At 33.1% G+C, this 16,343-nt stretch overlaps 2 protein-coding genes across 4 annotated transcripts in view; one reads left to right on the forward strand and one right to left on the reverse strand.

The window, feature by feature from the left end:
- The window catches only part of lute (BTB/POZ domain containing protein 3 lute), a 77,758-nt gene extending 67,617 nt beyond the window's left edge, over window positions 1–10,141 (forward strand). For all 3 annotated transcript variants that reach the window (XM_088258776.1, XM_088258773.1, XM_088258775.1), the window contains 5 exons: window positions 1,019–1,285; window positions 2,717–2,864; window positions 3,399–3,615; window positions 7,969–8,334; window positions 9,034–10,141. In XM_088258776.1, coding sequence (XP_088114902.1) covers window positions 1,019–1,285; window positions 2,717–2,864; window positions 3,399–3,615; window positions 7,969–8,334; window positions 9,034–9,528 — 1,493 coding nt within the window. In that variant the 3' untranslated portion in view covers window positions 9,529–10,141. The remainder of the gene's footprint in view (window positions 1–1,018; window positions 1,286–2,716; window positions 2,865–3,398; window positions 3,616–7,968; window positions 8,335–9,033) is intronic.
- Window positions 1–15,753, reverse strand: part of Brf (Brf RNA polymerase III subunit) — a 101,288-nt gene extending 85,535 nt beyond the window's left edge. Inside the window, exons 1-4 of the mRNA XM_088258772.1 lie at window positions 15,632–15,753; window positions 14,709–14,930; window positions 13,578–13,802; window positions 10,878–10,982 (exon numbers count right to left, since the gene is read on the reverse strand). Of these exons, the coding sequence (XP_088114898.1) occupies window positions 10,878–10,982; window positions 13,578–13,802; window positions 14,709–14,925 (547 nt within the window). The 5' untranslated portion in view covers window positions 14,926–14,930; window positions 15,632–15,753. The remainder of the gene's footprint in view (window positions 1–10,877; window positions 10,983–13,577; window positions 13,803–14,708; window positions 14,931–15,631) is intronic.
- Window positions 15,754–16,343: the final 590 nt, after the last annotated feature.

The raw sequence follows: 16,343 nt of genomic DNA on the forward strand, positions 1-16,343 counted from the left end.
AATTAGCTCAATTTGTTCGAAGATAAATCAAACAAATAGATAAATATCTAAATTCTAAAGGTTATATTAATTGATTGTTTATTTAAAAAATGAGTTTAATACAGGGATTTAAATTGTTCCCTGCCTTAAGCGCATAAACGCTCTCTCCAATGCCATGTTCGCCAGGCCGACCATTTTGTACTTCTTTCTCCCTATGTCAGGCACAATTTTTAATGAAATCTGGAACACATATCGCTCACTTCTTTCAGGAACGTCATAAATCAAAAAACTTGATTTTTCAGAACGTTTTTAAAGTTTAAAAATATAACATAATGTATTAAAAATAAATATCAAGCCACTTATTGAACTGTCTACTGTACAACAGATCTTTTCAGGTAAAACCTGAAGGTTTTTTTCTCCATTTGAAAAATATTTAGTATGTTTAAAAAAAATAATTAAACGATACCTTTTCTTCAAAATGGAAAAACAACATTTTCTGCCCTGTAGCGGGTAAATATTGAGTTAAAAATATGCCTCTTTTGCTGGGATACAGTACATTTTCTGGGCTTTCCGAAAACATGCACAACTGAAAATTGACGATTTTTTATTTATGACGTTCTTGAAAGGGGTGAGCGATATAGTAACTGGAATTTAATGCATTGATGGCTTTGCTCAACAGACAAAACATAACCAGAGAGAGGATACTAATAATTCAGTTACAAACACATGTACATATTTAACACCACACTGTGTTCTATTTTGCAAGTCTTCATAATGTCCTTTAAGCATATAAGTATATGAAAAAATATAATTTAGCCAGGTTTCACTTTTCTCAAAATGTTACGCCCTACCCAGAAGTCTTACTTATATCTCCTGGCACTTAAAGGGTTAAAAGCTTATGAAAAACATTGCGTGTTGAACGAATCTTCCACAAATATCAAGCGATATAGTATTGCAAGATAAGCCGCAGACGAGGGTTGTTCTATTATCCTGTTGTTTTATTACCCTGGCATTTTTTTATCTTCCCGTTTTATTTCAGCGGAGAGTATTAACATCGGCGGAGGCCTGGCAGGCCGGGTGGGGTCGCCCGGCACGCAGGTGAGCCAGCAGCAGCAGCAACAGCAGCAGTCGCCGCCCTCGCCGCCCGCAGTTACGCAGCCGCCCGCGTCGCCGCCCGCCGCGCCCGCGCCGCCGCCCACGCACACGCACAACTGGCAGGCCAGCCGGCCCACCGTGCGCGAGCGGAATGCCGCCATGTTCAACAACCACCTCATGGCCGACGTCAAGTTCCAAGTCGGCGGACTCGGTAATTATCAAGCGACACTTCTGTTGACCGTTCGGTGCAATATCGGATGTATTTGGCAATTCTAAAAATCGATTTATATTTTTGCACAAAAAAGTTCTTGCAAACCAAAAATTTGCTAACATTGCGAATTAAGCGCCCTTGAGGTAGTATTTTACAAAAATGGCGCTATATAAATTATCCAAATTTATTATTAACACGTTGACTACAAACTGCAAGATTTAATTGAAGTAGACGTGTCTAAGATATTTGGTATACAATATACTTATAATGTAAATACTCCAATGCATTTTTTTTTATAAAGCATAATAATCCTGAAACGTATGGAAAATCTGTTTTATCATCTCTAATGCTTAGAGGTTGGAATTTACAAGGCATTACTTAAGGGTTGGGATCTGTGATCCCTGGCACGAGATCTTTTCTTTCTAGATTGGATTCTTTGCAGTTCGTAGTCTTTGCTAGGACGCCGACTACGATTTGTCTCGTACTGTGTTTACTTGCCATATTCGTGCAGCTAAGATAAAATTCGCAGTATATGAGTGTTAACATGGATAGATGGCTTCTGGGAAAATAAAAAAAATCAATGCCGGCTTACATGAACAGAAAATATAATATATTTTTATAATATTATAATATAATATATTTTTTTTTAAGAATTTAGACTGAAATTATGAAAATGGCCGTGGTAGTCAACATGTTAAAGGAAATCATGACCAATTAGCGTTATCCAATGCAACAAAACTAATACATAGCGAATTAGTAATTTTCAACCATTGGTTTTACCCAAACAAAAAGATATATTAATCAAATTTAAAAATCGGTTTAACAGATATTAATACAAAATATTCTAGAAACTAATTTTTAAATGAATCAAATGTCATTTCAGTATACAAGTTATTATTTATTTAAAAATATATTTGATTTTTCAAATTTATAATTTTGAAACATCTCGTTTATAAATAATAAAAAAATATATACACACCAGTAAACACGTTTTATATCAAAATGATCAAATTTCATGGGTTTCATGGGCTATATGCTCTAGGGAGCGAACATGGAATGAAGAAGAAGAAGGTTATCTTTGACAGCGTCATTACGATGACACCACACAAACTTCATTTTAAGTAAAATGTCGTGGGTAACAGAAAAATGATGTGAAGTGTAGTTTTAGTGTTTAAATACAATCACAGATATAAAACAATATATGTCACCGGTCTTTAGTTATAAGTGCCGCCGTTTATGTACGCCCATACTCCTTTGAGAAAAGTTTTGTTTGGACAGCCATGTACGGCCACACTTACGGACAGGTTAACATGCATCGCTACAAGCTCAAATATTGAATGATCGAATCGAATATAATTATGCATGTGGTTTTATTTTTCCCGACCAGTAATTTTGTACTGGAAATCCTTAATAAAAATAAATTTATTTCAGGTCAGTCACAATGTATACCTGCCCACAAGTATGTTCTGGCCACGGGAAGCTCGGTATTCTACGCAATGTTCTACGGAGGGCTAGCCGAATGCAAACCGGAAATCGAAGTGCCCGATGTAGAGCCATCTGCATTCCTCACTTTACTCAAGTAAGCATTCTTTCCTTTTGCAAGCCATTTCAGTTGGTTCATTAGTTTGGCTGCCCAGAATCAGTGTTTTCTTCTATGCTGGAATGGAATTTGACAGACTCTTTGGCAACTACAAATAATTTTAGTACCTCTGCTACTTTTCTGTGCCTCATCGGCACGCTCGACTACCATACTGGAGGTCCCGGGTTCGATTCCCAGGGGGGAGGTCAAAAAAATACAAGTGATTTTTCACTCTTATATTTATTACTCTGGACTGATACCTGAAGCAGAGGGCTGATCTCCTTTCCTTCATGTGCTGATCACGAAAACTTTGTGTTTATATGATGCAGTGCCCTATGCACCATCGGGTGCGGATAAGGGTTTGAAGTATCTCTACTAAACAATGCGCACAAGTTTTCACATGCAGCTGAAGTATTGTAGCCTCAGTATCTATTGGACTTTGTCCTCATCGTAATGAGGAAGTTTTAAATTAAGGAAAAATTAGATCAATACCTCCACAATATATAAAATGTCTATTTTTTCATTTATTTTCAGATACCTTTACTGTGATGAAATACAATTAGAAGCCGACACTGTATTATCGACCCTGTACGTCGCGAAGAAGTACATTGTCCCTCATTTGGCGAGAGCGTGCGTGAACTACCTGGAGACCAGCTTGACGGCGAAGAACGCCTGTCTGCTGCTCAGCCAGTCCCGGCTGTTTGAGGAGCCGGAGCTCATGCAGCGCTGCTGGGAGGTGATAGACGCCCAGGTATGTCTGGGAGATTCGTCACAGAGTCTCAGTTTCACTAACACTTCTAGCTACGACTCCTCTAATCTCTCTAGTCCGTCTTTGGAACACTTAGACCAAATGCCCAATATACCTTAGTTTCTCTAATAAATGTTACATTTAAAACGTTTGCAAAACTGACTTTGTGGTTAATTTTAAAACCTATAGATATAAATTAAAGAAAATTTGTATTTGTACATTTAAATAGTTGTTTTAAATTATTTTCTCTAATATGTACTTATTGTCTTCATCGTTGATAAAATTAAGTTCATTTAAAGTTTTAATTATATCATTCATAATGATATAATTGATAATTATGCTAATCATGTTGAAGAAAACAACAAAAAAACTCAGCGGTATATATACAAGTATACATACAAAATTTCTTTAATTTATATCCAAAAAGGTTTAGGTGTCTAATTTTCTATATCTGGTGATAAATGATGGTGTGTATCTATATTTACATTTTGTACTTTTAGAGAGATTTTTCTACAAATTTTAAAAAGCAACGAGTAAATAACAACAGGAACATTAGTTTCGTAAAACTCATAAACTCTTTTTATTTTTTTTCAAAAACTGGTTATTATAATAAAATTATTTTTTAATCATACAAAAAAAAAAATCATAAAATACAATCATTAACAAAATGATGATTTAGTATGACTGCATTCAGAAATGACTGCAGTAGAAGAATACTAATTATTGCTATCTCTTTTGCAAACAAACTAACTTTTTTTCCTACTGTTGTTTATTCATTGATATTAACCCGGATCTTTCTATGATTAAGGATTTTTTTCATGGAATATTTTTTCTTGAAATGAGGAAGTCTTTTCAATGTAAAATCGAAAAAGGGAATATGAAATCTGCTGGCCTCAACAAAACATGTTCATAAAATTACAGTTGCTGAAGGAAAACATAAACGTGTTTATTAAAATCATTATTTTGGCAACATTCAGTGACTACATTCTATTGCTTTGTTCTTTTTTTTAGATATCGGGAATATTGGTTTGTACGTTGAAAATACGTTTTTTTCGGTTAAGATAACAGAGGTTAGCTAAGGTAAAATATATACATTTTAGAGTAAATGAACAACTTGAGCACATACAGAAAAGGATAGTTTAGGTGAGTTTTATTTGAAAATCCTTTTTTTTTACTTTAAAAAAAGTTCATCATTTAGCATGGATTTCAAGCTCAGCGGCTCCAGCATGGTTTCATATACTCGTTCACGAATAATCACTAAAAATTGACCAAAAGATATTCATAATTTTAATATTTCCATAATAGAATTCACTTTTAATAAGGAAGGCACATATTAAAATGTATAAAATAAAGACAAAAAATATGTAGGACGCGGTAAAAATTATATGTGATAACTACTTCGTATGTTAAATTTATATACTTTGTAATGTGATATAATTTCTTGCCATTTGTTAAAAAAATATATTAATAATGTACATTAAACATTTACGACAGCTACTTCGATAGAACCTTATATGTAAAAGAAATAAACACATCAACTTCTCAAAGAGTATGGACAAACTTTATTGCTCAGACAAAATTAGTACCAAAGAGATTGTGTCTGCGCTGCTTACGATTAAGTCAAATATATTTTAAAAAAATAATACTTGTTACAGTTTTAGATTTCTTGCCTTAGTTTCTTGTAAGTATTTCTAAAATTATCTGTGATTCCGACTTCACAATTTGATTTATCACGTGAATTGATCGCGATCACAATTTATATTGTGATAACAAAAACTCACCCCTTAGATACAGTTTAGATCGCTAGAATTCATTCACTAAGAGGTTAACAGGCATATAAATATTTTTCTAAAGCACATATGTTTCCATTTTTATATAAATGTAATGTTTTTTTTAATTTTCCCAATGTAAGGTTCAGTCAAAGTGAAGAATTTTTTTTTCATATTGACTATTCCTATGTATACTATTTATATCGTAAGCCGCAAAACAAAATTTTATACGAGAAGGATTTAAACACATTTTGTCATGAATATTTGTAATAATTAATTAAATTTTGTTTTTGTTGCGAGTTGGAACTAAAGATAAGATAATACAATGAATATGAAATACATAAACCAATCCAGTTTGTGAAATTGTGGCTTGCGATACTATTCTTAGGAAAGGTCAATATATTAATCGTGTACCCATAATATTGTTTCTTGTTATTATTGAAACAACTGTACTGGTATATTGGTAAAGATTCTAGGAATTTGACTGAATTTCTATCTAGTTCTACGTTTAATTAAGATATAGACGTGTCTAAGATATTTGGTATACAATGTACATACATACACTTGTTGTGAAATTTATGTAGTAGTTTAAATACTCAAATGCATTTTTTTTTATAAAATCATAATTATCCTGAAATGTATGGAAAATCTATTTTACCATTTCTAATGCTTAGAGGTTGGAATTCACAAGGCATTACCTAAGGATTGGCATTTCTCATCCCTGGCAAGAGATCTTTTTATTAGTTACTTAATTCAAGAAAACGTAAAAATTAAACAGCAAATTTTGAGTTGTCTTCTCTCAGATTTGGATATACAATTTTTTTCATGGGGACAGTAGTGATGACATTTATCACTAAAATCTTCTTCTGATCCACTCTTTATTTTACAAATAATAGCTAAGATTCTAATGTTGTATTAAAGTAAAAGCTTGTTAATTTGAAATCAAGAGTCAGAATTAAAATTCAAGGTATTTTATCCGCAATGTGTGGCATTGTCTCTAAAGTAATTCATATTTTCTTGTTGACAAGATGAATGCAGTAAATGAAATTGTTAATTTAAATGAATTGACAAAAAAACCTGAATCATTTACAAAAAAATCAGAGAAAAAAAAAATTGTTGAGATAGGTATAAAAAAAAACAGTTGCAGGAACCAGAATTTGGTACATTTTTTAAACGTGGGAAAAGATTGTCATACAAACTGACAAGCTTTTCTGTTTATATTTATTTTTTATTGTAAGATTTAATTTTTGTATTTTGATTACAGTAATTTAAAAATTCTTGCGATGCGAATTCCAATCCTGGTAACTCCAATTTGAAATACCACTTTTACATCATAAAATATTTCTCCATGAGCTGTACTAACTAGTCACCTGGCATAATTATTTCCTCAATACTCTTCCGTACGCCAACTGCAATACAATGTTTATCCTACATTTATAAAGAAAAGTCATTGATTGTGATTATTTATAACTGTAAGAGATTAATTTAGAATATAATTATTATTGTTATAGAGTTCCTCGTCTGCCATGACAGAATAGAACTGAATAAATTTATTTTATTGCTCAAGAATTATGTGTATAAGATTTTGTTACATATCGTGAATACTAAATGTCTTCTCTGTATTGTAAAAAAAAAAATCACAAATATAGAATCTTTAAATTGATTGTATTGCAGTTTTAATTACCTCACCCAACCTTCCCTTCTTTACATTGCCATTAGGATATAAAACAGAACATCTTCCAAAACTAATGACATTATAATAAGTGATAATAAAAAATATAATTTTCTAAATAAAATCAAATTCAAACACAATATAAAAACACAAAGACTTGCCAAGCAACCAATTGTGTATATAACATTTTGAGTCAAATTGAAATATCCATCAGCCAATGTAAATTAAGGATAAAACTATGAAGTTTTTCTATATACTTTCTGACTTTTATCCACATAATGTTGCATAGAGCACTTCATCAAATCAACATAGTTTAAACTTCATCATTCATTTATGAAAGTGATGTGACCAGTCTCATCAAAAAATATAATAAAATCACATTTATTTTGATCCCTCTGAGAATCTAACGAACACTTCATGCACCATGGTCATGTGTGCTAACTACTACACGACACTAAAATTTAATACAATATGTGGCAGGATGGACATTTTGTTTACTTTACGGCTGTATAAAATTTTAAAAAATACTACATTTGTAGTTTCGTCATTGTCATTCTAAATCTCCAATCATTAAAGAACTATTTGTTCAGTTATATTGAGTTGAACAAAAACAGCAAAATATTCCATACAGCTTTAATTATTTCACATCTTTAAATCTGTCAAAAGTGTAAAACTAAGTAGAAATTCACAAAAATTATCTAAGGTTAACCCTAGAACACTAAACCATCCTACGAGTGACAATGTTACTGAACATTCGTAAAAATACGACAGAAATAAAACGGAATAAATAAGATTATCAAAATCTTTTAGAAGTAGTAGTAACATTATTTGGGTTTAAGTTACTATAATATTTTATTTATGCCGCAAAGATTCAAATAGAACATGAAATTTGACGCACATTTTCTTTTCAAACAGGCGGAAATGGCTTTGAAGTCGGAGGGGTTTGTAGACATCGATATGTCGACCCTGGAGTCGGTTTTGGCCCGAGAGACGCTCAACTGCAAGGAGATCAACCTGTTTGATGCCGCCCTGTGTTGGGCACATGCCGAGTGCAACAGGAGGGACATAGAGCCCACGGCCCAGAACAAACGCGCTATGCTGGGGAATGCCATATACCTCGTGAGGATACCCACCATGACCCTGGAGGAGTTTGCAAACGGTGTGGCGCAACAGGGCATACTCACGCAGCAGGAGACTATCGACATATTCCTGCATTTCACGGCGACTACCAAACCCACACTGGCTTACACTATCAAACCGAGAGCTGGACTTAAATCACTGGTAAGACATTTATAACTAAACATATTTACTGATTTGAAAATGACAAAAGTATAATACCCTATTAAAACTGAGAAGAAAAAATCATCTTCCTTTAATAACATCCTTCAATAAGGCGAGGGAGCGAGACTGATGCCAGGCGGCATGTCACGAATATATGACCCTGTTTGTGAAAATTTAACTCACCAAGAACTGGAGATATCAAAAATACATATTACCATCCGGTAGTTTATGAAAAATGTCATGTTTCGATATATCACGCTTCAGTGGCATAAGGTCTAGCAAAGTGCGAACACAATGGGTTTTGTTAGGACATACATACTGATGGGATTCATAAATAGATATAATTATAATAATAGACCTAAATGTCAAATGAAAATTAGCTTACGGTGGCGAATAATTATAATACAGAAGACCATTGTATTCGAATAATGAATATTTAAAAAAATATATATATTTGGTATTTTCATGCTGTACGTCCATATTATAATGATATTTTCCCTGTGAACTAAGTAAAATTATAGATTCAATTAGAAATAGCTCTCAAATTTCTAATAGTTCGGTTAATTTGGTTACTAATATAATTTGAGTTGATATAACCATGAATGGGAATAATGCACAATTTTATATCGATGCATATTGATGTTGGTGGTTTTTATGATGGGGATGAGTTGACTAATTATTTTGCTTTGGTTTTTTTAGGTCTGTCATAGATTTCAATCATGCGCTTATCGTAGCAACCAGTGGAGGTACAGGGGGCGCTGCGACTCCATACAGTTCTCAGTCGACAAGAGGATATTTGTAGTCGGCTTCGGACTATACGGATCATCAAACGGCGCTGCGGACTATAATGTCAAAATTGAACTCAAGAGACTGGGACGGATTCTCGCCGAGAACAACACCAAATTCTTCTCCGACGGGTCCAGTAATACCTTCCACGTGTACTTTGAGAACCCCATACAGATTGAGCCAGAGTGCTTCTACACCGCTTCCGCTATTCTCGACGGAGGGGAACTCAGCTACTTCGGCCAGGAGGGTTTAAGCGAGATCTACATGGGAACGGTCACATTCCAGTTCCAGTGTTCTTCCGAGAGTACTAACGGCACCGGGGTCCAGGGAGGACAGATCCCGGAACTGATCTACTACGGCCCCACACTCAACTCTTCGTCCGGTTCGGCTAACAACTTGGAGGACTGATATTTTCAAAAAGATCGGGCCAAAAACGCCTGACAATCAACTAACGCCAAAATTTGGTACTGTCAATCATTAGGCCCGATGGAGGAAGAGGAGGACTTATGTGATACAACTGATTAAACCTTGCCTTCTTACACTTGTATCGGATTCTTATCTTCAATTTATAAGGGTGCTTCGAGGTGTAACAAACAATTAATTAAATCCTAGATAGTAGATAACTTCTTTCGGCTTAAGCGTTTCCTGTATATACTTTCCTTATTTTTCATGTTCTTCAAAAGAATCTCTATTTATATATAGAAATGTTATGTGAATGATTGAAATAGATGGTAAAACGATGTTTCCACTTAATAATTTTAGTTAGGAGTATTAATTATTACAGCCTCTAGCGGGACGATCTAGTTATATTATAGTCTTATTATTCTAATGTCATAGTGTTAAGCCGGGAATTGAGTCAAGTATTGGATTGTGATAAATGATGCAACTGTCTTTTGCTATTTATAATACGTAATATATCTATTTTAGAAATTGCTAACATCATGTAGATTCTAATTTACACTCCAGCAAACTTGATATCTTCACTTCTTATAAGTAAAATACACTGAACTAAAAAAAAAAATAATTCTTATGATTTATTTACTTTTATACCGATTTGCCTAAATTCTATTTTGTTCAAGATGAGATACCAGTACCAAAATCATAAAAATGCCTACTGATTTAGTAAATTGCATAAATGAGCACCCGGCCTTTAAAAATTGCCAGTATACTTGTTTCTAACCTCAGCATAGACAATTTATATAAATACATTGTGGGCGGTTTTTTCATCAACTGCGACGCTAATTATATTCAGACACTCTGCAGCCCGACCCTCAGTATACTGATCAAAAGTAACTGCAAACCTAATTACGATCTGTACAATGTTTTTGGCGTCTCTCGCGCTCTACCAAAAGTAAGCAAATAGAACTCTTGTAAACTTCTCCTCCTCTCGAGCAACAGTATGTAAAATACAGTTTTAGGGGTTTCCCGCAAACGTATTAAATATTATAATATGCTAATTTGGATACAAAAAAAATTAATTACATTATATTTATTTTTTAATAATGAATTCTCCTCCTTAAATAAATTGATGATTTGCACACAATGAAAAAAAAACATTTTATTAGTGACTAAAAGTTATACAGTCACTAATAAAACATGTATAAATTTTTTATAGTAAAATTTTAACAAGAATCTATTACGGAGGCATTGAAAATATTTAAATAATCTACAAGGCAAATATCCTGAAATTTTACAAATAATACAATTCACACAACAGGAGTTATCAAAAAAAGGTAAGAAATTTAATAAACACTCACCAATGGATGGAATGTTGATGCAGAGGGCCTGTGATAGCCGGAGGTATGTCCTTCCGAGCTGGTAGCAGCAAATTTGGAGGACGTCACTTATGTCAATCAGCAAATCTGAGATGGATGGTTAAGGAAAACTGCACAAAAAAAGATCCAATATAAAAAAAAAAACATTACGCGTTTGGCACCATACTTTGATGGAAGTGAAACATTAAAAAAATAAAGAATAAGAGATTTGATGTGAGAGAAAGAGAGCATCTCGAAAGAAATACAATAATACAAAATTAACATAAAAAATGTTCTGTTTATTCAATATTTGCACTGTCATGAACCTTGAACCTTTTGAACGCATTAAGCAAAAAATAAACGTTGATTTGAAAAAAGCAAATTTTCCATAAAAAATAAAGTATTCTATAAAATTCCTTTTTTTCCTTTTATTTGTTTACCTTATTCCATGGCTCGTAAAAGCCATGGACTATAGTCAATTTACGCATCCAAAGGGCTAATTTGTAATACTGATATTAATGGTTTGTGATAGCTAACATATGAGGTATATGTCCGTGATTCAATATTTTCGAGATAACGAGAAAAAAATCATCTATTGTGTTCCGGATTTTGTTATTATTTTGTTAAGTTTGTTAAAACATAATGATAAATATAACTCACACAACGCATGGTACCTCAGTGTTCATATATAGCATCTGACGTGAACATCTACTAGTTTTTAATCAAGGTAGGCAGTAGGGTTGGGTAAGGATAAGCATAGTAGCCACTAGTCGTGTTTCAATATGGAACGCGAGTTATCCAGGATAGGCGGCACTACTTTTCTGCGTATAGCACACCTCTGATCTTAATGTATCGTTTAACGCCAATCTCTTTTGCTCTACTCCCTTAGTATCGGAATGTATAGCTCTCTTTCTCCTTCTCTCTATGTTATATCTTTTTTTTTCTCTCATGTAATAAAATGTCCGTGAAATTTCATTCTCAATTCTCATCCAATTATCGATTTTCGTATTGCCTCCTAAGAAGTTTCCCATAAAAATTATTCTTGTTGCTGTATTATATTTTTCACCCAATGGTATAGGCTAGGTGACAAATTTACTACTTAGGACGCGACACTTACTTTGGGATCATAACCCTACTTAATTGGATGGCTGTTTCCGCTGGCAGTTAAGAGATTGGGCACCTGGCAAGGCCAAAATAAATATTTGTGTTATAATACATTCATATTTCTTATCATAGATATTTTAATTTTGAAAAATGTGAATTTTCCTATCAAATATTGAAGAGTAGAGATAAATTAATGTTCTGTTACAAAATGAAGTTACTAAATGTGCGGCAAAACATGTACAGTAAAATGACATGAATTTTAGTGATTCCATTAAGACGTTCATTTAGTTTTATATTAAAATTTTAAATAAACATGACACATTTATGACAATTATAATATTACACAACATTGAATGTTTGCTGACAATTCAGCATTCATGACTGTGTACTGAAAAATGAATCCATTGACCTACTGGACTTAGTGCGGTTAGCGAATATTAGTGAACTTTATGGTAAGTGATATTGATAAGTTATACTGAAACAGGTATAATCAGATTGTCAAAGAAAGCACCATGACATTCGACAAAGAGCAGAATGACTAACGCAAACAAAGTGAATTTCGGCAACAGCAATGATGCGGCTCTTTTATTTATTAAAAAACTATTGGGTAGGAGAAAAACTATTGTCAAAATGAAACATATCAACATTTTACACTATTAAAAAAATCTTCTACAAATCATCATCTGCACCCGATGGTGCATAAGGCACTGCATCATATAAACACAGCATTATCTTGATCGTTAATATATGAAGGATAGACCGTTTTGAAGTTTTGGATCAAAACAAATGAGTGAATTCAACATTATCATCAACATTCGGTAACTTTATAAGAAAGATGTTGAAGTAATAAGAAAATATATATTTCGTATATTAAAAGCATTGTTAATTTTTGTGGTATGGTAATATAACACCCCTCATCATCCATCGTTCACTTTGTATAGAAATTTTACACATTAATAAAACTGGTCTAAATAATCTAGAAAAATTAGAAAAAAGTAAAGCAATTAATAAAGATTTAATATATAAAATAAAAACCCTTATCCGCACCCCAATGGTGCATAGGGCACTGCGTCATATAAACGCAGTGTTATCTTGATCGTTTACACATGAAGGAAAGGTGATCAGCCCTCCGCTTCAGGTACCAGTCCAGGGTAATCTTGAATAAATATGACAGTGAAAAAATCACTTATATTTATTTTACCCCCCTTGGGAATCGAACCCGGGACCTCCAGAACGGTAGCCGAGCGTGCTGACCATTACACTACGGAGGCGGATAATAAAGATTTACCCATAATAAATAACCAGTTTAATTTAACTATAAGTCCACTTTTAAAAATATGCCGAAAAAGATTCATTTGTATTCTTTATCTTGTTAATTTTTTTTTGTATGAATGTCAGACCGTAACAATTTCATTTTAATCTACATTTGACTTCATGATGGAATGATTATCCGAAACTGCTAGTCACGAAGTATTGTTTTTGAAGTGGTATCACACAAAGTGAACGATGTGTGATAAGGAGAGTGTTATTTTGATTAAGAAAGATGTTTATTTTGACCCTTTGAACGCAGATTGGTATTTTCTAAATAAAAAAGGATACGTGCAGTTCCCTCCGTTCTGCAGGTGATGTAGACGCAGGCGGCGTGAATGTGCGTCGCCGGCCGGCCTTTGGTGAGCTGCCTGCTGAGCGCCATTTTGAAGAAGTTACAGGCTATATCGATACAGTGCTGGTTTAACCGCAACTGCTGACTCAAAGCGGTTATTCCGAGTTTTGCTTTACGTATAGTCACTTCTCTAGATTCGGTGCCAATGCCCACATGGAAGGCTGGAAGATTAACAAATGTATAAATTGAAAGGAAATTCAATAAAATATATGAGAATAAACATTACTTTATTTTTTTTTCATTACATAACAGAAATATTTTCGTTCTTATGATACGCACATATGAATTCAATATTGATGTTTTATTTCCTATTATATTTTAATTCAATACTATATCAGGTAAGCTTAAGTGTCTTGAGTTGAAAATGCGAATCAAGTTTTGGTAGAGTGAGGATAAAACTAAGAAATTCAGACTCTAGGGTCGATATACCCACGGGACCACAACACAAAACATTACTGCCGAATTATTCATTCAAATTCTTCTTTGATGCTGCTTCACTCATCATAATTTTTGAATGATTAAAAATTTCTACTGAAATCTTATCGGAACTGCATTTTATTAAAATAAATAAAATGATAAATATTACTCATTATATTACTTTTTTTAAACCCTTTATCTGCACTCTATGGTGCATAGGGCACTGCATCATACAAACATAGTATTGTCTTGATCGTTAACACATGAAGGAAAGGTGATCAGCCCTCTGCTTCAGGTACTACTGAATAAATATTAAAGTGAAAAGTCACTTGTATTTATTTGATCCCCCCTGGGAAACGAACCCGGGACCTCCAGTACAGTAGCCGAGCGTGCTCACCATTATACTACGGAGGCGGACTATTTTATTTGACAAGCGACCGGAAATAAATTATATTTTTTTTTAGATTTGAAAAAAAAGAATATAATTTATTACTTTGCATTTTTTTTCAATTTGTTCACAGTGCAGCGATTAGGGTATTTTTCTCCACATGTATAAGGTCCCCGGTTAGATTCCCTGGGGAGGGAAGGGTGGGGGGGAGGTAAAATGAAAATTTGGGATTATCAGAGAATTCTTATAATTTTTAACTTACATGCACCGAATCCTGTAGCGCCACCTTTGCTCTCCGCGGAAACAAACTGTCCTATGGCTGAAGAGTGGCCATGCGCATTCTCTTGGAACTCTACTTCAGCTACAATAATATTATCTTCTAAAACTGAGCCACAGTTGGTGCAGACGGCATCGCCTCTTGCTGGGTCAACTTCAATATCTGATGACCCGCAATTCTTACATTTCCTCCCCGAAGACATTTTTCCTAAAAGAGGAATGCAATATTAATACAGTGAAACCTCTATCTATCGTTCCTCGAATAATCGTTTTCCCGGATGTGTCGTTTATTTCTTCTACCCCGAATTTATTTCATACAAAAATAGATCGCATCGATCGTTTCTATCCAACATTTTACCGCATTCATCGTTTGAATTACGCTACATATTTGATATAATTTGTTTGTTTTTTTTTTACATTTTCTCAATTTTGGTTATGCAATTGGGAGGACAGTATCTTTATTTGATCGTATATCCTTGTGTATTGACTTCTTTATCCCGCATTCATCGTTTTCCCGCATTCATAGTTTATTTCACTAGGTCCCTTTAAAAACGATAGATAGAGGTTTCACTATATTTATAAACTAAACCAATACAAAAACACACGTTGCGGAACTCGTTATAAAAATACAATATAAACATTCTCAGACAGAATTTGTTAGACACACAATTTTTCAGTTGTCTTTTAAGAAAGTAAACAAGAATTAATACTCAATGCTTAGAAAAACGATTCAGGTAAACTTACTGGGTAATAATAATTGAATTAAACAATATATAATTATAAAATAAATGCCATAACAGGATCTTGTGAGGCATAATTAACATAACAGGTGAGGTTATTATTTTCTAAATGGGTATAAATTAAACTGAAAATCATTTTCATTCATAAATAAATTTATTTTAGACTTACAACACGTTGTGAAACAATCAACACAAATTTACCGCTAAACAAAACACAACTCAGCGACAAATTAGATTTATTTTTTAAACAGAGCTTCTGTCATTTTGACACATGAACATATTATTTTGTCTGCGCATTTTACAACACGTTTTTTTAAATTAGGCTATTCAATAGGAATATTAGTACCTACTTCAGCGCTTGCAAACTGTTGAGCTGCGAGCAAGGATTGTAAAAAATGTGAACGACCGGATTTTAAAAAAAAATCCAAAGTAAACAAAAGATAATTTTAAACGAGTGTGTAGACAGTTTAATCTGTCTTCTTTAGTTGCAAAATTCAAAAGCAGTAATACCAATTGTCTTCTGATTTTATAATATAAACAATCATAATCTATGAATAAAATATTTTATTTAAACATATTTTTATACTGTACAAATTATAACATTTACCGAATTTATAAGACCGCTAACATAATCAATTGCCATTTTTTGGTTGCTGTTGGTTAGAACAAAATATTATGAATTTCATATGAAATATATATATATATATATATATATATATATATATATATATATATATATATATATATATATATATATATATATATATATATATATATATATATATATATATATATATATATATATATATATATATATATATATATTTGTCCGCCTCCGTAGTGTAATGGTCAGCACGTTCGGCTACCGTTCTGGAGGACCC

Source organism: Brachycentrus maculatus, unplaced genomic scaffold (assembly GCF_059751285.1).
Source record: "Brachycentrus maculatus isolate JH-2025_06_01 unplaced genomic scaffold, ASM5975128v1 h1tg000104l, whole genome shotgun sequence".
Lineage (NCBI taxonomy): Eukaryota > Metazoa > Arthropoda > Insecta > Trichoptera > Brachycentridae > Brachycentrus > Brachycentrus maculatus.